This window comes from Equus asinus, chromosome 7, assembly GCF_041296235.1.
Source record: "Equus asinus isolate D_3611 breed Donkey chromosome 7, EquAss-T2T_v2, whole genome shotgun sequence".
Lineage (NCBI taxonomy): Eukaryota > Metazoa > Chordata > Mammalia > Perissodactyla > Equidae > Equus > Equus asinus.
The window spans coordinates 99,667,945-99,689,989 of record NC_091796.1 but is presented as its reverse complement, the minus strand read 5'-3'; the positions used below and the strand labels follow the sequence as shown (position 1 = coordinate 99,689,989).

The 22,045-nt window shown below is 40.3% G+C and overlaps 1 protein-coding gene across 2 annotated transcripts in view; it reads right to left on the bottom strand.

The window, feature by feature from the left end:
• PPP4R4 (protein phosphatase 4 regulatory subunit 4) overlaps nucleotides 1-20,907 on the bottom strand; it is a 102,375-nt gene extending 81,468 nt beyond the window's left edge. Inside the window, exons 1-2 of one of the 2 annotated variants that reach the window (XM_070514234.1) lie at nucleotides 20,591-20,907; nucleotides 19,195-19,268 (exon numbers count right to left, since the gene is read on the bottom strand). In XM_070514234.1, coding sequence (XP_070370335.1) covers nucleotides 19,195-19,268; nucleotides 20,591-20,707 — 191 coding nt within the window. In that variant the 5' untranslated portion in view covers nucleotides 20,708-20,907. The remainder of the gene's footprint in view (nucleotides 1-19,194; nucleotides 19,269-20,590) is intronic. The other variant, XM_070514231.1, reaches the window with a different exon arrangement.
• Nucleotides 20,908-22,045: the final 1,138 nt, after the last annotated feature.

Here is a 22,045-nt window from a genome sequence, read left to right as displayed (position 1 = left end):
TTAAGAGTCTACTATGTGCCAGGCAATGCACTTTACACACATTATCACATTACCCTTCACAATATATTTCTATCCTTACTTTACAGTTGAGGAAACTGAGGCCCGGAAAAAAAACGCAACTTACCCAAAGTCATCCAACTACTAACGGTTAGAGCCAGGATTCCAATCTATGATTTCTAAACCCATAACCTAGGGTCACTATATCATCTAGGATCATGGTCCCATCATAAGAAGTGGCTGAACTAAAATGTCTAAATGTCTCTAGACCTAAAAATGTCTATAAGTTGATAATTCTGCAAGAGAAAAATTTGTATGATTTATTCAGTAATTTTCATGTTACAATAAATTCTTTTACTGATAACTTCCACTCTATATCTCTTACTATTACAATGCCATGTCAACACAGTATGCAGAAGTTTTGTGTTCACTGTGAAGAAGAGACAAATTCCTCTCTTGATTAAAACAAACAGCATAAATTATATAGAAAGCATTTCCTTTTGAATGGCTCTTCAACTTTGCATATCAAAAATCGAGGGGCCAGCCCCGCGCCCGAGTGGTTAAGTTCGCACGCTCCACCTCGGCGGCCCAGGGTTTTGCCGGTTTGGATCCTGGACGCGGACATGGCACCACTCATCAGGCCAGGCTGAGGTGGCGTCCCACATGCCACAACTAGAATGACCCACAACTGGAATGTACAGCTATGTACTGGGGGCGGGGGGGGGGGGGGAGAAAAAGCAAAAGAAATAAGAGACTAGCAACAGTTGTTAGCTAAGGTGCCAATCTTAATTAAAAAAAGAGGAAAAAAAAAATCGAGCTCATTTCCCCTCCACCTTTTTACAAACAGAGGCACAAACAGCCCTGTGACTCTCCAGGTACACATCTCAGAATTACTTTAACCCTCCCTTTCTTCCTCACACTCCACATCAAATATCACAAGTACCCAAGATGAGCATCATCCTCGCTTGTTCTGGTGTGGAATGAATTTATTAGGGGCAAGCACACCTGCCACGTTAATAATTCTTTCCTTATTTTTTTTTGTATTGTTCATTTTGGATTTTTCCACATTATTAACAAGATTACATTTGATGTTACCTTTGATAAGTTTTTATTTCATTATACAAAGAAGTACAATTATTGTTAAAATTCAGTTTCAGTTATATATATTAAATACACACAAACACATGTGCGCATATGCCAGGTCACAATTTAAAATATATTCCTTACTGTGGGTTGTGGTAAAACATAATTGAAAATCACTCCTCCATAGTATTTTGCAAAGAGTAAAAGGGAAGATTACCAAGAACCCTAAATCTATGAACTATCAGCATGAATGTTGAAAGGTACGCAAATACAAGTTCAAGAGTAACTATACAAACTTGGAAGATTTCTGAAAACACTGTAATCTCCCCTATTATTTTTTTAATCAGGCTTTCTATTTCCCCATTAATGAATAACAGTAAACATTCTTTTAAAAATACTTTTAAAAAATACATAGATATATTAGGACATAGCAGGGGAAAGGAGATAGCTAAGAGGACGGGGTTTACCTAGCTACCGACCCAGTAAGAGACGAACCCAGAAGAGAATATAGAATAGTAAAAAAGAGATAAAAGCAGGCCAAATCCCTGGTACCGACAGGAAGAAAAGATGATAAACAGCTATCACAGGAAGGGGAAGAGACTCAACCTCTTCACCTATAGAAGACAAATGGAGTGACATGTTCAATAACTCGGGAAGCATCTATTCAGGATGTGCTGGGTGCCGGGCACTGGTTCCAGATTCTCCAACACAACCTAATAATGCTTTGTGTCCACCCACAGAATCTGTCCAACAACAAATATCGACTGAGCGTTTCTTATACGTTAGGCACTGAACTAAGCCCTGGCAGGGATGTGGGGGTACAGACACACCCCTGCCCTGTCAGACCTTCACAGTCAGAGAAGACACGAATTACACAACCACGATCATCATGTCATCTCAAGTGTGCGAAGACCTATAAAGGGACAGCAAGTACTATCAAGAACATCATTCAGTGTGCAGTAAAGGGAGGGCTTCCCTGAAGAGTTGAGACCTGAAAAATGAGTAGGAACAGGTGAAAAGAGAGAGGAGAAGGAACTGTGTGTTCAAAGGTCCCAGGCTAGATGGGATTTATTCAATTGTTTAACAAAGATTTACTGAACACTTAGGATTTGCCAGTCCCTGTGCTCTGGAAGTAGAAAGAAAAGAAAAACAAAGCACTCTGATTCTGCATATCGGAATTAGAGGGGAAAGGAAGGAAGGGCTTCTTGTAGAAATAAAATCAACAGGACCTGATACAAAACTAACTACTGAGAGAAAAAGGAAGAGGACAAAATTACTCCCGCGTTTCCCTCCAGCATGATTAAAAAGGACGGTCAGGCTTCAATAACAAGTGAAGGCATATTTAGATAAAAAGAGATGAATTCAGTTTCAGGCACCCAGCATCCAAAAAGCCAGCAAGACTTTCTGGTAGAGACATCCTGGGGGAAGAAGACAGCAAGCAATCCTGGCCGAAAGTTCAGGAGAAGAGCCAAGGCCACAGCCACAGAGTCGGAAATTACGTCATGGAGACAGTAACTGAAATCTGGGGGTGGATTACATGACCTAGAAAGAGAGTCATAACAATATACAACGGCTCCTGTCTGCTCGTTTGACGGATATTACTATAAGTGAGGCACCGAATCAGAAGAAGTGTAATAAAAACAAATCAATTTTAAAATTTAAAAGCTCATCAGTCAACCCAAAATCAATGTGTAAAAAGCTGTGTGAAATGATTCCTTTTCTCTAATGCTAACGATAAGCTATACTGGAATGCTGAAGCTGAAGAGGGCCTAAGGATCATCGTTCCCAGGACATAATTTCCAAGTCTGTGGAAACACAAGTCACCTCCTCACACCGTGACAAGGAGGAAACCAACATCTATAGAGATCATGGAAGTGGTTCAAGGTCAACCAGCTAGTTATTGTCAGGGTCAGGACACTATCTCCACAAGGCAAGAATCTAATTCAAATAAAACAACAACACTATTGGTCCTACAAGATCTCTCATGGGTTCCTAAACAACTATTAATTTAAATTAATTTCACACGTATATTTCCCTCTTTAAGAGAAAGATGCAAACAATTTTCCCTGATGTCCCTTTCAGTAAAAGAAATGTTTTAGACATTCCTCTCGTTCTTTTTAGCAATGTATGAATCACAGTCCTCTGGTTATCTTAAAAGAAAAACAGTCTAAAGAAATATAACTGATAATTATACCATATGCAATTCAGTGAGTAAATACTGATATATATAAGTAAATAATGAGTAAATATACTTATATATGAGTAAATACATAATGATATATATATCTTACATAAACTATATATCTCAAGATTTTAATATGTTGTCCAAAAGATGAGGTCCACATGCTGTTTATGTGGGAATCAAGAAGAAACTAAGCAATCTAATGGACTTTTTAAATCACTATATGTAATGATTTTTACTAGAAAATAATGACTTGATGAAATAACAAGTCCTTCTATTCTTAATTATACACTGTTTATCTGCACAAAAGGATATAGAGCAGTACACGTTTAAACATGCAAAATATTGAACATTTTAATATTTTTTAGAAAATACTATTTAAAAGAATCAGAGCTGAGTAGTATACCCTGAGCCTTTTTTTTTCAACTAGAGATAAGTAAATATTTTTGAAGGAGTAAAGAAATAGATGTACTAACCACTCAAGGTAGGTTGATGAGGGGGTGAGCACTGAGTTGAATTTACAGAGTCACAGCGCAAGAAAGAACCTAAACAGCACAACTAGAACATCTCCCTCCCTTACTGACAGAACACAGAGAAGCTACATGAGGTTTCTTAGGTCACGCAGCTGGTTAATGGCTGTGCTCCATGTTGCTTAGCAACAAGGATAAACAGAAAAACACAAGTTATATAGCTCTCACTGTCTAACAAAAAGAAATAAAAAATTAGTCTACAGACTGATGATATATATATTCCTGTATAACAAATAAAGGACTAGAGCTGAACTAATAAAATGTATGCTATTTTGGAACATTAAGAAGTATTTCTCTTGAAGGAAAAAAAAAAGGAGGCTATGTCTATTTACCTACTAGTGTACCAAAAGAAATGAATGTTTCCCCAAAGTAAAAAGACTGGAATTTTGACCCTCCAGCAGGTTTCTCCTAATCAAGTATTTGAAAACCGTCTTGACTAAACAAATGTGGGGTTTTTTAATGTTTATATCAGAAGACAACAGAAACCTTGTGAATGCTCCTATTTTGTAAAGAAAAGATTTAATCTGCTTAACTATCAGAGATGAGGAACAAGAAAAATTGAAAACGCTCCCAGATTTCTAACCTGTGACACTAGGTAGATGATGGTGCCATTTATCTGATATAAGTTGGCAACCCACATTTGAGTAAATATCTGAAGGAAACGATAGAGCCAGCAATGCAGATATCTGAGGAAAAAAACATTAAAAGCAGAACAAACAGCAAGTGCAAAAGCCCTGAGGTAGATGTGCAGTTGGCATATTTAATGAATAGCAAGGATAGCTGGAGTACACACCAAGCGAAGAAGAGAATAGTAAGAGATGAAATCAGAGTTGTCATGGAAAAGGAGGGAGAGGTCACAGAAATCAGACAAAGCACACTCTCAAACCATAATGAAACTAAACTAACAATCAGCAACAAAAAGATATCTGGAAAATCCCCAAATATTTGGAAATTAAACAACACACTTCTAAATGACTCGTGAGTCCAAGAAGAAGCCTTGAAAGAAATTTTTTAAATTTTTAATTAAATTATAATGAAGATACAACATGTCGAAATTTGTGGGATGCAGCTAAAGCAGTGCCTAGAGGGAAATTTGTAGCATTAAAATGCATATATTAGAATAGAAGATCTAAAATCAATAACTAAGCTTCCACCTTAAGAAACTAGAGAAAGAGGAGAAAACCAAATGAAAAGCAAACAGAAAGAAGGAAATAACACACATTGGAACAAAAATCAATGAAACTGAAAAAAGAAAAACATTGGAAAAAATAATGAAACCAAAAGCTAGTTCTTTGAAAAGATTAATAAAATTGGCAAACCTCTAGTGATATTAAACAAGGGAAAAAAAAGCAAAAAGACACAAATTACCACTATCAGGAATCAAAGAGGGGACATCACTACCAGTCCCACAAACATTAAAAGGGAATAGTGGCATACCATAATTCAATGCCTATAAATTCAATAACTTAGATGAAATAGAGTTAAGTACTCAAGACAGGAAACAACAAATGTTGGAGAGGATGTGGCGAGAAGGGAACCCTTGTACACTGCTGGTGGGAGTGCAAACTGGTGCAGCCACTACGAAAGGCAGTTTGGAGTATCCTCAGAAAATTAAGAATAGATCTACCATATGATCCAGCTATCCCACTGCTGGGTATTTATCCAAAGAACTTGAAAACACAGAGGCATAAAGATACTTGCACCCCTATGTTCACTGCAGCATTATACACAATAGCCAAGACTTGGAAGCAACCTAAGTGCCCGACAAGGGACGAATGAATAAAGAAGATGTGGTATTTATACACAATGGAATACTACTCAGCCATAAGAAATGATGAAATCTGGCCATTTGTGACATGGATGGATCTTGAGGGTATTATGCTGAGTGAAATAAGTCAGAGGGAGAAAGTGAAATACTGTATGATCTCACTCATAAGTAGAAGATAAAAACAACGACAAACAAACATACAGCAACAGAGACTGGATTGGTGGTTACATAGGAGAAGGCGGGAGGGCAAAAGGGGTGATTAGGCTCACACGTGAGGGGATGGACTATAATTAGTCTTTGGGTGGTGAACATGATGTAATCTACACAGAATTCGAAACATATTATGATGTACATCCGGAGGGGGAAAAAAAAAGAAATAGAGTTAAATACTTGAAAGACAAAAACCACCAAAACTCACTCAAGGAGAAACAGACAACCCAAATAACCCTACATCTATTAAATAAATTGAATTTTTAATTAAAAACCTTTCAAAAAATAAAATTCTAGGCCCAGATGGTTTAACTGGTGAATTCTACTTAACGTTTAAGGAAGAAGTATTACCAATTCTACACAACCTCTTCCAGAAAACAGGAAACCAGTTCCCAAGTCATTTCAGGGCCATTCCCCTAAAACCAAAACTAGGAAAAGATATTAGAGGAAAACTGCAGACCAATATCTCTCACTAAAATGGATGCAAAATCCTCAAAACTATTGTAGCAAGTAGAGTCCAGAAACATAAAAAGACTCATACATAATGACCAAGTAGATTTCATCCCAAGAATGCAAGACTGGTTCACCATTTCAAAATTGATCAGTGTCATTCACCATATTAAAAACTAAGTAAGAAAAGCCACATACTACACATCAATATATTCAGAAAAAAACATTCAACAAAATTCAAAAGGCACTCATGATAAAAACTGTCAGCAGATTAGGAGTAGAGGAAACTTCCTTAACTTACTGGTATCTATAAAAAACTTACAGCCAATATCATATTTAATGGTGAGAGATTGAATGCTTTCCCCCTAAGGTCAGGAACAAGGCTGGGAGGCGATCTCACCACTCCTACAGTGGAGGAACCTGGCAGATGCTACTTTACCCAACTGATCAGGATTAACATCACCAGTGATAAGTCATGTTGACAGCATGTACTCTGTGCAATGATGGGACGAGAAAGGCACTTCACCTCTATGGTATTCTTCCCAAAAACCCATAACCCAAATCTATAAGGAGAAAAACATCAGACAACACAAGTTGAGGGACATTCTACAAAATGGCTGCCAGTATTCTTTGAAACTATCAAGATCATGAAAAACTAAGCAAGTGTCACAGCCAAGAGGAGACTAAAGAGATACAACAACTAAATTCAATGTGGTGTCCTGGATTAGACCCTGAAATAGAAAAAAGGGACATTAGTGAAAAAGCTGGTGAAATCCAAATAAAGCCTGGAGTTTAGTTAACAGTGATGTACCAATGTTAATTTCTCAGTTTTGACAAACGTACCATGGTTATGTAAGATGTCAGCCTTAGGGGAAACTCGTGTAAGGTATACGGGGACTCTCTATACTATCTTTGCAACTCTTCTAGAAATCTAAAATAATTCCAAAATGAAAATTATTTTTTAAAAAGTAAAAGGACAGAAAAAGATAAGCTGCGTAAACAGTAACCAAAAGAAAGCTGGATGAGTATATCAATATCAGATAAAGTAGACTTCAAAACAAAGAATATTTCTAGGGATAAAGACAAACATTACATAACTATAAAGAGGTTAATTCACCAAGAAAACATAACAGGCCTAACTGCGTATGTCTCTAACTACAGAAATCAAAATACATGAACTACTAGTGAAAATGACAGATTTGAAATAAGGAACAGACAAATTCACAATTCCAGTTCAGAGACTTCAATACTCCACTCTTTGTAGTCAATAGAACAAGTAGACAGACAATATCCTTAGAGACGTAGAAGACCTGAGAAAGACTGTCAACCAACTTGACCAAATTGACATTTATAGAGCATTACATCCAACTACAGCAGAATACACATTCTTTTCAAGTGTACATTGAGTATTCACCAAGATCAACATGTTCTGGCCACAACAAAACACCAGCAAATTAAAAAGTACTGAAGTCAAGCAAAATATGCTCTGTGACCATTACAGAATTAAACTAGAAACCAATGACAGAAAGATATCTGGAAAACCCCCCTAAATAACTGGAAGGTTATGTGAGGTACACATTCAGCCCCAAACATATTCAAACCAAACCTACAACATGCAGAACTCTTTAAAGAAAATATTCTTCAACTCTGTTATTTTTCAGTTCATCTAAATGAATAGCATTTTCGGTTTGATTATAATGAAACAGGCCCTTTCTGAATTACGAATATCTACCTTACAAATGACCTTTCTTAAAAAGCTCTGAAATTGTTCACCTATCCAAGGAGTTTCTGCCCTACAGGGATGTCCATCTGCACTGCCTAGTGGATGAAATAAGAAACTGGAGTTCAACAACTTTTTCTTATCTTCTTTCTTAGAACTGCGGATAGCCTGATGAAGCAAGATGCAATGTTAATTTCTATCAGGCCCAACCCATCATACCATATGGAGGGAAGAGGGGGTAATGATGCCTGAAGAACTGAAGTGACTTGAATGTGATCACAAAGATAGCTGCCAGGTCCCCAGATTTTTACAGTAGCAAACTGGCCCTTTCTATTATACACCATAGCCAGGTGCAAAAAAAAAAAAAAATTAACCTCAATCCTTACCTTACATCATACACAAAACCTGACTGGAAATGGATCATAAACCTAAAATTAAGAACTAAAAGCTTAAAACTTCTAAAAGGAAACACAGGGAAAAAATCTTAATGACCTAGGATTTGGCCAAGATTTCTTAAGTATAACACAAAAAGTACTAACTATAAAGAAAAAATCAATAAATTAGACCTCGTCAAAATCAGACCATGGCAAAGCAAAAGACCTTTGTTCTTAAAAGATACAACAACAGGCAAGAATAGACTGGGAGAAAATATTTGCCAAGCATATATCCAACAAATGGGCAAAAGATTGAACAGACGCTTCACCAAACAAGATGTACGGCTGGCTCATAAACACATGTAAAGATGCTCAACGTCCACTGGTCATTTGGGAAATCCATATTCTAAATACAATGAAATACCACTACACTAGGCCACTGGAAACACCACCAGGATGGCTTAGAAACTAAAAAGTGCATACGAAGTGCCAGTGAGTGTGTGCAGCAATTCACACTCTCGTACACTGCTGATGAAAATGTAAAATTGTACAATCACTTTGAAAACAGTTTAGTAGTTTCTTAAAAATGTAAACATACACCTACTAAGTGACCCCGCCATTCCACACCTAGCGGCTGACCACAGAGGAAGGAAAGCACATGACCACACAAAGATTTGTAATAGCCAAAAACTGAAAATTACCAAATGTCCATCAACTGATCAATGCATAAACAAAATAGGCATTATCCTTAAAGAATAATTATCAATGATAAAATGGAATAAACTATTGACACATGCAACATTATGAATGAACTTCAAAATAATTACGTTGAGTAAAAAAAGCCAGACAAAAGGAGTAGCTTCTGTATGATTCAGTTCTATAAATTTCTAGAAATTTCAAACTAATCCATAATAACAGAAAGCAGATCAGAGGTTGCCTGGAGTTGGGGAGGGGATCAGAAAAATGGGAGAGGATATTACAAAGGAGCACAAAGTTACTTTTGGGGGTGATGGATATGTTCATTATCTTAATTGTGGTGATGGCTTTATGGGTATATATATATATGTGTGTCTGTGTCTGTGTGTCAAAACTCATCAAATTGTACAATTTAAATATGTGCAGTTTATTGGATGTCAACTGTACCTCAATAAAACTGGAATAAATGAAAATAGATGTACATTCACCATATGACCCAGCATTCTACTCTCAGGCAATCATCCAAAAGACATGAAAACAAAGGTCTACATTCTAGGACACGAAAAACTAATCTATAGTGACAAAAAGCAGATCATTGGTTGCCTAGGGTCAGACGGAGGATTAATTGCAAAGGGGCACCACCTGGAGAGAAAATTTTTATAGCTACATGAAGTTTCTGAGTGGGAATTTTCCTATACATCCAAAGTAAAACATGTTCTGAACTGCAAACAGATGATTTAAAAGACCAGTAACAACGATCCTTTCCTGCCCGCAACTCTGCACCAAGTATTGTGCCCTCTAACATACATTTCCTCTAATCTTCTTAAGAATCCTACAGTGCAGGTACTATTATCCCCAGTTTAGACTAGGAGGCCTGGGCTCAGAGAAGTAACTACCCAAGGTCTCGCAGTAAGTAAATGAGCAAGTCTCGGCCTTCAAGAAAAATCTGGGTCTTTCTAAATATAAAGTATTTCCAACTCAACACACTACCTTCTCAATGCCCCAAATACTTGTTAACTGGGGATGACTTCTATTCTACTGAAATTTAAGAAAAACGCATTTGCTTCCTTAAACAAGTACTTCCTTGAACACAAGTATCTGCTGGTACAACGCCATTCATTGCCTGGGAACTGCCTTACACATAATAAGTACTCAATAAATATTTTGTATGTTTTAACCTAAATTCCTAAGATTTATTCTAAAGTAACTTTATCTTTACATTACATTACAAATTACAAATCTTTCCCATTACAAACATGTCTGATTTCGAGGAAAAAAATTACACTGTAAGGCGCATCCATACACAAGGATATAAGAGATTTTGCAATTATTTCCCACATGATTACCACATACTAGTACTACACAAAGATAAAGCCAAAAGTGGCGACTGTGAGGAACTGAACCTGAACTCTTTCTCCATGCCTCCCATATCTGGCGACCAACATGGCCAACAAAAGTTACCCAAAAATCCAAAACATCTGAGTGGAAAGAGGTACAGGTTTAAAGATCATTGGACTTTATTCAACGGGTTAATGACCTTCATGTGATCCTAATTCTAAGAAAGTTATACTTTTTACCACTTGGTGCAGTTGATACTTTAACGTGTGATGGGGCTACTAAAAAGCCACGACACAACTCTACAAGATGGAGAGCCAAGCGACACAAGTCAAAATGTTTACTGGGAACTAATCAGCTACGATTCAGGACAAAACTCAATCTTCCTGTGTCTCATTTAGCTACTTCCCAAGTGTCGGTATGAACTAATTGTTCGTGAAAATAAATATATACACTCACACAAATATATATACATACATTTATAATATACACACACATATATATGTTCTAATATGGTTACATTGTAGTTACAAAACTTAACCCATATTGTATTCAAATCTGTACAATTATTCATTTTAATATTACCTTATAGTGTTTGATCACAGAAATTTGTAGGTATGTTACATAGCTAATCAAACAGCTACAGTTAACAAGATGAAAACTGCTCGAATCTCTCATAATTGCATCATGTTATTAAGCTCTAGGTCTTTCCAATGACATGATATGGGTTACTTTTACATTGATGAAAATAGTTTACTTTTTATTTTTAAGCTTTTCCTACAGATCCCATGAGAGCAGTCTGCTTTCTACTGATGTCACAGTGAGAGCCTTGTGAAGCTTCAGTAAAGAGGAAAAAAGAAACAGATGCCTCCCATCGTTGTCTCATAACAAAAGGCAAGGAAAAGGAGACGGGAAATAATCTCTAAACCCCTTATATTCAGAGACCTAGTACTTTTCCAAAACAGAGACTTCAGGGTTTGCCAAGGACTTAAGTAATTTGACCTCTGTGATAATGGAAGATTTACAGCTAGAATCCATTATTTACTTCTCTTAATATGTGAAACAGTGATCCTTCTATCCTAGAACATGAAGATGAAGATGCCTCCAATTCCTACGTAGACAGAAACTTCTATGTGCATCGTCTTCACAGAGGATGATAACCTGGGCAACATTTTTTAAAATGGGACCTCTTGGAGTCATTTAAAGTGCGGCAACTAGAGGTGGTACTCCTAAAAGCACTTCTAACCCAAGAGTTATCTAATGAGTCTAGCAGTAAAAAACTAAGTGTAAAAATTTATAGAAACTCTCTTTCTCACAAGGAAATAAAAAGTTAGATGATGTAAGTAAATCATGTACAGAAAAACAGAAACTTCTATGGGCTATTAAGTAGATAGTTCATTATTGATATGCTAGAAATTTATGTACTAGAAAGTTTGTCACTTTTGTTTCCTAAAAACTATAGGTTGAGACCACTCACGCACTGCTGGCAGAAGTATAGATTGATCCAAGCGCTTTGGGAAATTGTTTAGCAGTATCTTTTTTTTTTTTAAAGATTTTATTTTTTTCCTTTTTCTCCCCAAAGCCCCCCAGTACATAGTTGTATATTCTTCGTTGTGGGTCCTCCTAGTTGTGGCATGTGGGACGCTGCCTCAGTATGGCTTGATGAGCAGTGCCATGTCCACGCCCAGGATTCAAACCAACAAAACACTGAGCCGCCTGCAGTGGAGCGCACGAATTTAACTACTCGGCCACGGGGCCAGCCCCTGTTTAGTAGTATCTTTTAAGCTGGACATATGCATATGCTATGACCAATAATTCTACTTCTATAAAGATACCTAAAAGAAACGCATACATATATTCACCGAAAGACTTACACAAGAATGTTCATGACAGCATTACTCCTCAGAGCCAAAAAAGGAAAGAAGCCAAATGTCCACAAACAGCAGAAGGAATTGTGGTATATTCACACAATGGAATACTATACACAAGTGAGGATGAACAATTCATTTCTCCATGCAACAATATGGACAAATCTTTTTTTAAAAAAGGTCGAGCAAAAGAAGCTAAACATAAAACAGTACATTCCACGGTTGCTAATATATAAAGGTCAAAATCAGGCAAACTAATCCGTGGTGTTAGAAGTCACGATAGTAGTTACTCTTTGCAAAGAGTAGGATGAACTGGACTAGGGTAAAAGGGAGGCTACTAGGTGAATACAATAGATTATGTTCTTTTTCTTAAACTGGGTGCTGGTTACAATGGGATGTTCACTTGAGAAAATACAACAAGCTGTATACTAATGATGTGCACATTCCTGCACATGTTCAGAAAGTTTGTTTTAAAAAACAAAGAAAATGCTTATAAGAGTACCTCCCTAACTGAGAATCCTACTTCCTTAATTTCTTTTTTAGTATATAAAGATGAAGGAAGAACAGATCAGACCACGGACCACATTCAATGCAGAGACAAGAGGAATATCACAGGTATCCAAGAATGAAGCAAGATCATTACAATGCACGCTTTGAAAAGGGAGAGGATCTCTCTCAAGAAGGTGTTAAAAGACTCTCCCAGGTAAGCAACACTCTCCATTCCCCTGCCAAAGGGGAGCTGAAAGCTCATAGCTAATAGGCTAGGCTCTAGAATGCCCACAGGCTTCTGCTCTCACTAGCTGAGCTGCAACCAAGAGTCAGATGTGTTTGTTCTCAGACCAGTTTATCCCCATTTCACTTGACAGTGCAATTACATAATTTAATTAAATATTATATAAACATATGAACGCAAAAAGAGTAGTTTCTATGAAAACTAAATTGAAAGTTTTAGAAAAACTCAGTAAATTGCTGAAGAAAACTGCTATGGAAGCAGGAAGAACAAGACAACTTGCAAAACATGAGTAGAAAACCATAAAAATCTAGAGCCATCCTTTCAGAATGCTTCATAAGCATATTTAAATTCTCACTCAACTTTAAAGAAACCTGAATTTGGCATTGTAAGTGCATTCTGGGAGTGATTTATGCAACAAAGAGGATTCGGAACTGTAATCAGTAGACTCATACTAAAGGAAAGGTGGTGGACCTACAACACAAGATTGGCAAACAACTATCTATTTTTTTACACCAAAATGAAATGTTGAAGGTGTGTATCATTTTTATGATTCCCCATGTTAACCAATTTTTTTGAATTAACTAACCAACTATCCATCCCAATTATGAGGAATTTAAAAGGCCTCTCCTGCACATCGCTCCAGAAAACTGGGCAAGCAATCCTGGCCACTCAAGACTGCCCTCAACAAACACACACACACACAGACACTCTCTCACACACACACACACACACGCACACACTCTCTTTCTCTCTCTCTCACACACACACACACACCCCTTACACACCCGCCTCACTGAAAGAGTATGAAAGGCAGAAGGCATCAAAAAAAAGAAATCAAGACAACAGTGAAAATAAAAAGTGTGGGGATATACAAAATCTTAGCAATAAGAGCATACAAAGGAGTTTTACACACAACCTTTCACGATTGCATAGCAAATAGGATAGGTATTTTTAAAGACAAAACAATCAAAAGCTCTCCAGGCAGCAAAGCAACCACTGGGTTTCTGCCTCAGTACCTCACTGCTACCCTCTTCTAGTCTCGAATGCAAGAGCTCCCAGACGTAAGGAGCAATAGCCACAGTTTACAGCACTTTTGTTTATTTCCAGATTTGCCTGCAGAAATCTCACCCTGTGAGATCACTAGAGGGAGTACTTCCCCTGAAAAAAAAAAAAATGGGAAGAGAAAGAAAAGGGAAAAAGTTCCTAATTAAAGATGCACTTTGGGGCCGGCCAGTGGCCGAGTGGTTAAGTTCAGGCGCTCCACTTCAGTGGCCCAGGGTTTTGCCAGTTGGATCCTGGGCACGGACGTAGCATCGCTCATCAGGCCATGCTGAGGCGGCGTCCCACGCAGCACAACCAGAGGCTCTCACAACTAGAATCTACAACTGTGTACTGGGGGCAGGGGGCTTTGGGAAGAAAAAAAAGAAGATTGGCAACAGTTGTTAGCTCAGGTGCCAATCTTTAAAAAAAAAAAAAAAAAAAGAGGCACCTTATCTGACTGTCCTTAGAAAGCAAAGTGCAAAATGTTTTAAAACTCACAGTGCAAAGTGACAGTCTAAAGGTGATTGTAAAAGTATGCAACATAAACGTTAGGTTAGGTACATTAACCAATCGACGCATTTAATGCATAGCATAAATAGCAAATATTACTTAAGATAAGGTCATTTGGTAAGAAAATATAAATCTGTAAAACAGGCTGACCTTGTTATCACTCAGTTTAAAAATCATAATTTGTGAAGAGCCGGTTTCTGATAAATACTATTAGTAGAGGAAGTTAATAGATATCTATCACAAACTTCAGTTGATATACTTTACTTGCCTGCTACTTTATTAAATTATTGGAAGGCAAAGTTAATACTGCGATCTTCTTTAAAGTCTAAAATGTACCTTGAGCACCTAAGTGGCAAGGAAGTAGGGACGGGGGAAAGGAGACAGAAGGGAATTAACATTTATTGGGTACCTATTCTGTGTCAGGGACTCTACACATAATACAACCACCTTGGGAAACAGGAAATATTTCCATTTTACAGAAGAGAAAACCAGGGCACAAGTAACTTGCCCATGATCACAAACATAATAAATGGTAGAGTTTGAGGGTATTATGTTAAGTGAAATAAGCTAGACAGACAAAGACAAACACTGTATGATTTCACTCATATGTGGAAGATAAACAAATACACGGACACAGAGAACAGATTAGTGGTTACTAGAGGGGAAAGGAGTTTGTGGGGGGACGGGATGAGGGGTAAAGGGGCACAGATATATGGTGATCCAAAAATAATAATGTACAACTGAAATTTCACAATGTTATAAACCATTATGACCTCAATAAAATTTAAAAAATAAATAAAATAAAACAAATGGTAAAGTAGTATATAACCTTAACCTGATTCTATTGCCTATGATACAAAAAAAGCAGAAGTTGCTTAATTCATCTGGCATTTTGGCCATCTTAAAATAAACAAGCATACTTTATTCCATTAGGAGGTATATATTTATACCACAGCACAGAACAAGAAAGAACGAAAACAGCAAGAACACAAAATATGGCTTGCCCTCCAAGAGCTTACAATCTATTAAAGAAAATGTACACACACACACAAGTTAAGGAACACAAGGCCGTGCTTAATTACTACCTGAGAGATACAGCCACGAAGTGATATGGGAGCTCAGAGAAGCCTGGGATCCATGCGGTTTTAGCAGTTAGGAAAGGCCTTATGAAAGATGCAAGATTACAGCTGGATCTTGGAGATGGAAAATGTTGGATAGGTATAATGAAAGGTATTCCATGATGGGGAAAGTTAAGAGTTAAGGATGAATACGATGTATCTGAGTAAGAGTGAAGAGGCTAGCATGACAACTTCAAAAAGAGGAGGACTGAGTGGAAACAACCCAAGAGTCCATCACCTGATGAATGAATAAACAAAACGTGATACAGCCACACACTGGAATACTATTCAACAATAAAAAGGAAGAAAGTACTGACACCATCCTACAACAGGGATGAACCTTGAAAACACTATGCTAAGTGAAAGAAGGGAGACACAAAAGGCTGCATGGCATATAATTTCATTTACATGAAATGTCCAGAATAGGCAAATCCATAGAGACAGAAAATAGACTAGTAGCTCCCAAAAGCTGGAAAGGCTGGGAGAAGTGGGGAGTGATTGCTAATAGGTACAGGGTTTCTTTTTGGGGTGATGAAACTGTTCTAAAATTGATTGTGGTGATGGTTCCACATGTCTACGGATACACTCAAAACCACTGCATACTTTAAATGGATGAACTATATAGCATATGAACTAGATCTTAACCAAGCCATTAAAAAGCGAGGGCTTGGTGAGACATCATTGCACAGCTAAGACAGAGCCACTTATGCCAAGCTTAAGGGTCTGAAATTTATCTGGTAGGCAGTTAGAGATACATGAGTAAAGATTTAGCTAATGAAAACACAGTATACTACACAGGACTCTTTTCTAATAAAATTCATGTGTTTTAAGTACATTCCTAAAATATATTCCAAAATCACAAAGAAGAGAGAGAACAGGAAAAAGCTGTTGTGATAGGATTTTGACTAAGCCACAAGCTGTGACTATCAGGAAAGTTGTTTTGCTTCAGTGCTAAATGCCACAGATGGGTATATCAGCATTATATTTATGCAAAACCACAAATTCATCTGTGTCAAATCTTCGAATACTGTAATGTTCTAAACTTAATTATGAAAATAGCATTAATAATTGATCTGCCATATTCTAGGGTAAGATAATGAAGAGTGTAATTTGTTTTTCATTAGATGACAGGACTCTGTACATAATGTTTTTTTAGATATTAGATTCAATTTAAATGCCATCAGAACCTCCACTGACAGAGCATTTCCTACCAACACTTACACATTTGACTCTGAATTCTAATTTAACATCATATTCCAGGATACTTTTAGTATAAAAATTAGCTAAAGAAACAAATCTGACATTCAAAAGCAGAGAGGAAAAAGAAAATCTGGATATTAAATGTCTAATACAGAGGAAAAAGTAAGGCACTCAAAAATAAACCTGAAAATCATAGGGGGAAAAACACACCAGGGCTCAGTATTAGGTTCTATAGCAATGGGAAGTATAAATGGGAAAAAAAGGAATAGATTACATTTAAAATGGCAGGTTCAACACATGAGAGCAGATGAGGCTTTAACAGAGGCAAAGTGTGGAACATGTCTATTGAGACAGGCCCACGCCCTCCTCTAAACCACAAGGAAGAAAGAGCCTTTCAGGCAGTCGGCGTGTTATCGCGACCGAAGCTGGCCTAAAGGTGAAATCTCACTTTCTCCGAGGAGGTGGTGAGATGGTAGGAACACAAAAGAAGAACTCGGCTGGAGAACCCGTACACAGCCAAGCTAGTGTTCAGTCTTCTGAGTCACCTTGCAAACCTCCTTCAAGGTAGATGAGCCACAAGAAACTAAAGGACATATCAGATCTCTTTTAAAACACTCTTGCCTAAGAATGAGAGGACCCATCTGTCTCTATAAGGGCTTTGTAAGTTCCAGAACTAGATGAAACTTATGTTCTGTGTCTGAGAAATGCAGACAACTTAGACGACCTGGTTTGCTAACAAACAATAAAAGCAAAAGAGAAAACAAGCTATCCTAAAAAAGAAGGCTTGTCGCTGATATCTAGAATAAGGTATCTGCTGTCACAAGTAAGTAGAGAAGGACTCTCCATTTCCTGACGCTAAGCCAGCGTTTACACGAAAGAAGAGAATTCAGGAGGAGTAAGTCGGAACTTATTTCAAATCATTAATTGCTGTGTGCTAAACTTACCCAAACTTTCATCAATTGTCTGTCTACTCCAAACAAAAGAACTGTGGGAAAAGGCACATGTTTACAGCTATTGTTCACCATATCGGACATGTTAATTATTAAGGAACAAAGTACTTCAACTATAACACAGTAAAATATCAAAACAGGTTAAACGTTGGATCATTCTCTGCGTAAACACCAAAAATATATACTGTTAATTCAGACATAAATAAGAAAGTTTTTCTTTTAAATAAACAGGTAGAAATGATGAGAGAATGCTACCATGGATTACCAAAAGAGATGGGGAAATGGCATCAACACGAGGTCTAAGATCCAGAAACGTTTTAAAGTGATAGAATTATTGGAGAGAACGGTCTGAATTGTAAGCATGCTAAAATTCTGACTAAAATAAGAACAGAACCCAAGATGCCACTAAGAGGCTACAGAATAATTAAGAAAATGGAAGTCATGGAGAGGGGATTTTTTTTTTCCACAGGATCATTCAGTGAATAACATGGGGCTGGAAACATGATCTACAAACAAGAAAGGAGAATGAGAAACTTGCCAGCACCTGAAACCGGCAAAACAGACCTGAGCTAAGGAAACAAGGATGACAAATATCCCAGGGGGGAAATAACACCAGTTTTCCAAATCTGATTCTGAAAAACAAAAGCGAAAACTAACTTGCCAAAGGGGAAAAAAAGGTGCAAGTTAAAGAAAAATTTTAAAACAAATGTACATAAAATGCCTTCAGAAAATTTCTGTTTCTGAAGTATTTTCATAGATACGTTCACTAATGCTCACCACATTAGCTTTTAAGAAGCTAAATCGACAACACAGTTTTTTAAAAGTCAAGAGAAATCTTAAGTATTTGCAATAACCGTTTGCCTTAAGCAAGTCTGTAGAGCTTGTGATATGAAACGTAAATCAGAGTGGGCTCAATTAAATTTTAAAATCTCTCAGGCAAAATTGTGAAGCTCACACAGCAAAAGTAATATAAACAGGAAATCCTGAGCAAGAAATTGAACTACCATCTTTGTGGATTTTTTAATGTATATAATAAATAGCATATAAGGTTCATACACTACAATTAACTTAGAATTAATCACTGGATATTCTTAAGTTTCATCTAAACTTATTGGATCTTACATGAGAACAACCAAAGCTGGAAAATAAAATAAAATAGAATGAGATTCCACTCAAAACATTAACTGTTCTGTTCCTTCTCCTCCAAGCAATATCCTCTAAGTTAGCTACCTTATTTGATTTCAGTTCTCTAATTTATAAGTCTGTCTAATTCTTAATTTATACCATGATTAAGTGCTATGCATGCACAACTACTCTGTTCAAGCGGTTAAGTGAACCTGAACATAACCATAACATGACATTTCCGAAAGCATTCACAGATGCTGCCACAGAGGACGAGCAGCGATTGCACAGAAAGACTAGGAAATACCTGAGCAGATAGACAGCCCTTTCAGTATCACTGAGGTCTTCGTCAACTGTCAGTCTTTCTATTTCTTCTGGTGTCTGTCAAGTGTAAAATACAGATTATGCACACAAATACCCATCAGTCTTGCCCTTCGGTGACCCTCCAGGGACCCTATATGAGTAGAGACTAGTGAAGTTTCACAATTAAGCATTATCAGGGAAAACTAACCAAGGGTCTGAGGACTCTAGGCGACCTCGACCACAGAGGTCTCTAATTGTTGGGTTTGGGTGGTAAGAGTTTTGGGGGTTTGTTGTTTTTTGTTTTTACTCTTCTAGCTTCTAGACTGAATCTTGAGAATCACGTTGTGGCTTCAGAACATTGCCGAAATCAATTTTATATGCATATATAAAATTACACATACTTTTTCTCTCTTATACCCCAAGGCTGTTTCTCCAGCATTTTCCACCCCAGGAAATGCTAAAAGGGGACATGGAGGAAGACTGCAGCCCAGCGGGAACGAACACGACGATATCTGGAGTAGGGGGAGGGCAGGGAATGAACTCCGGGGCTGGAAGGAAATCAGAGATTGGAGATACTGCGGCAGGTGGGAGTGAGAAGAGCTAAAGGAGCGAGTAAGAGGATGGCGGGGGTCCATGAGCCAGGTGTGCCAGCGCGGAGGGCTGGAGCCTCGGGGAGGCTGGCAGGAAGATGACTCTGCGGGCTGGGGGAACTAGCGGAGGCTGACTCCGTCCAGGGGCCGGGGAGCGGGGTCCCAGCTAGAGTCCCGGAGGGGCCGGGGGGAAAGGATGTGTGGCGATTCAGGACGGAGGCAAAAGGGTCGAGAGGGCTCTGAAGACCGGCCGCAGGACGACTCCAGGATGGGCGCTGGCTGGGAGGGCAGGGGAGGCCGGGCTGACTTGAGGGCAGGGGCACGCGAGCTTGCTCTGATGGGGGGATGGGACGTGGGGGGGTCTCGGGGAGGAGTCGGGGCTGTGTTGACCGAGGGGCCAGGACCGGGGCAGCACCCGGGGACCACGGGGATGCGGGAGGGGAGGACCCGCGAGGAGCGGGCTGCGGGGCAGCTCCCGCAGGGGCGGGGGGAAGCGGGGCCAGGGCCGTCCGAGCGCGGCGGCGCGGGAGGCGCCGGCGGCCGTTCCTGGGGGCGGGCTGGGGAAGGGCCCGGGACCAGGGGGCCGGCCCCGGGGCAGGGGGTAGGGTCCAGACCCAGAGAACCCGGCCGTGTCGAAGAAGGGGCCCCGAGAGGAGCCAGTTTCGGGTGACACGGGGACCGGAGGAGGACTGAGGGGCCAGTCCGACTCCGAGGGGGTCCCGGGCCGCCTCGGGGAGGGGCCAGGACGCGGGTCGGGGCCGGGACACGCCGCCGGGCGCCTGCGGACAGCTCCTCCTCCCCGGGGCGCACCTTGAGGCTCCGGCGGACCGGCCTCTCGATGATGGTGAGCTCCTGCAGGTCCTCCATGTAGCCGAACAGGCTGTTCTGACTGAAATCCATCGCGGCGCCGGGCGGCGGCGGATGCATGGACCGCCGGGCCGCCTCGCCGCCCGGGCCGGAGCGGCCCCGGGATGCTGGACGCGCGCAGCCCCGCGGCCGCCCACCAGCAGGACTTTCTCCCGCTCTCGGCCGCGGGAGCCCGGCCGGAGGCGAGCGGGCGGCGGGAGAAGGAGCGCGGCGGCCGAGGGGGCGGGGCGGGCCGGGCGAGGGGGCGGGGCGAGGCGCGCGGGCGGGCTGCGGGGGCGGGGCCAGGGCGGGGGAGGGGCCACCGTGCCCGCCTCAGCCCCGCCCCCTCCCGGGCGCCGCGCGCTCGCGGACCGGACGCAACTGCCGCGCAACATTGCGGCGGCCCCCAGACCCCTCCGCGCCCGACGGGCTCTGCCCTCCACTCCCACTCGCCCCGCCCCCGGCCGAGCGGGTCCCACCCTGCAGCGCCTGCGCAGAGCCTGCCACCTCCCGTGGCCGGCAGAGGCGGGCAGGGGGCGGGGGCCGGCGGCGGAGAGCTTGAACCAATGAGAGGGGAAGCAAACGAGAGGGAGGTGGGCTGGGGTCTTGTTTGACCTGCTGCAATAACTTTCCAGTTATTCGTGGGACCGCCCACCCTAGCCGGCGAGATGCGGTCTTAGAGACCAGCCTAGTTCAGCTCTAGCCCTGGGGGAGGGGTGTGTATCCAAAAAAAGCAATTACAATGTGGTGCGTGGTGGGGGGGAATGGAGGATGGGAGGATGGGAATCGAGTCCTGGCGGGGCTAGCATTTGGGGAATGGCAGCGGTCAGAAAGGGGCTGCTGGAGGGGAGGCACTTAAACTGAGTCTTAAGCGATCAATAACTTTCCCAAGAGAAGAGTAAAACCATTTTGGATTGAAGCCTGGGCGCGTTTTGGTTGTGGGACGTGCAGTAAGAGTCGAGCTTGGAGTGCTGGAAGCGAGTGCTTGGCGAGGTGGATGGGAGAGAGGCAGGTCCTTTACGAAGAAAGGCGCTGTTCTGAGCAGCCACGTTGAGTCTTTTGCTTTTGATTCTGTTAGGAATAGGAAGCGATGGAAGGAGCTTGGGGCGATATTTTTGGACCTCAGGGATAAGAGTTATGTTGATCATACTCCTCAGCTCGTTAGAGTCAGCGAGGTCCGTCTCTTTTTTATTTTATTGTCCGCTCATTTCCTCTCCACACTCCCATTTACCCTCCATTTGCACCTCTCTCGTTGTGTTTAAGATTGTCCCAGTAAGTGTATATATCCTGGAAAGATGCTGTTTTAGTTTGTCTATTTTTAATGTACGTGAATGGTATTGTGATACGAACTCACGCTGTTTCTTGTTTCTCCCTCAACATAATGTCTTAGGGATCTATCTATGGGGCTGTATATACCAG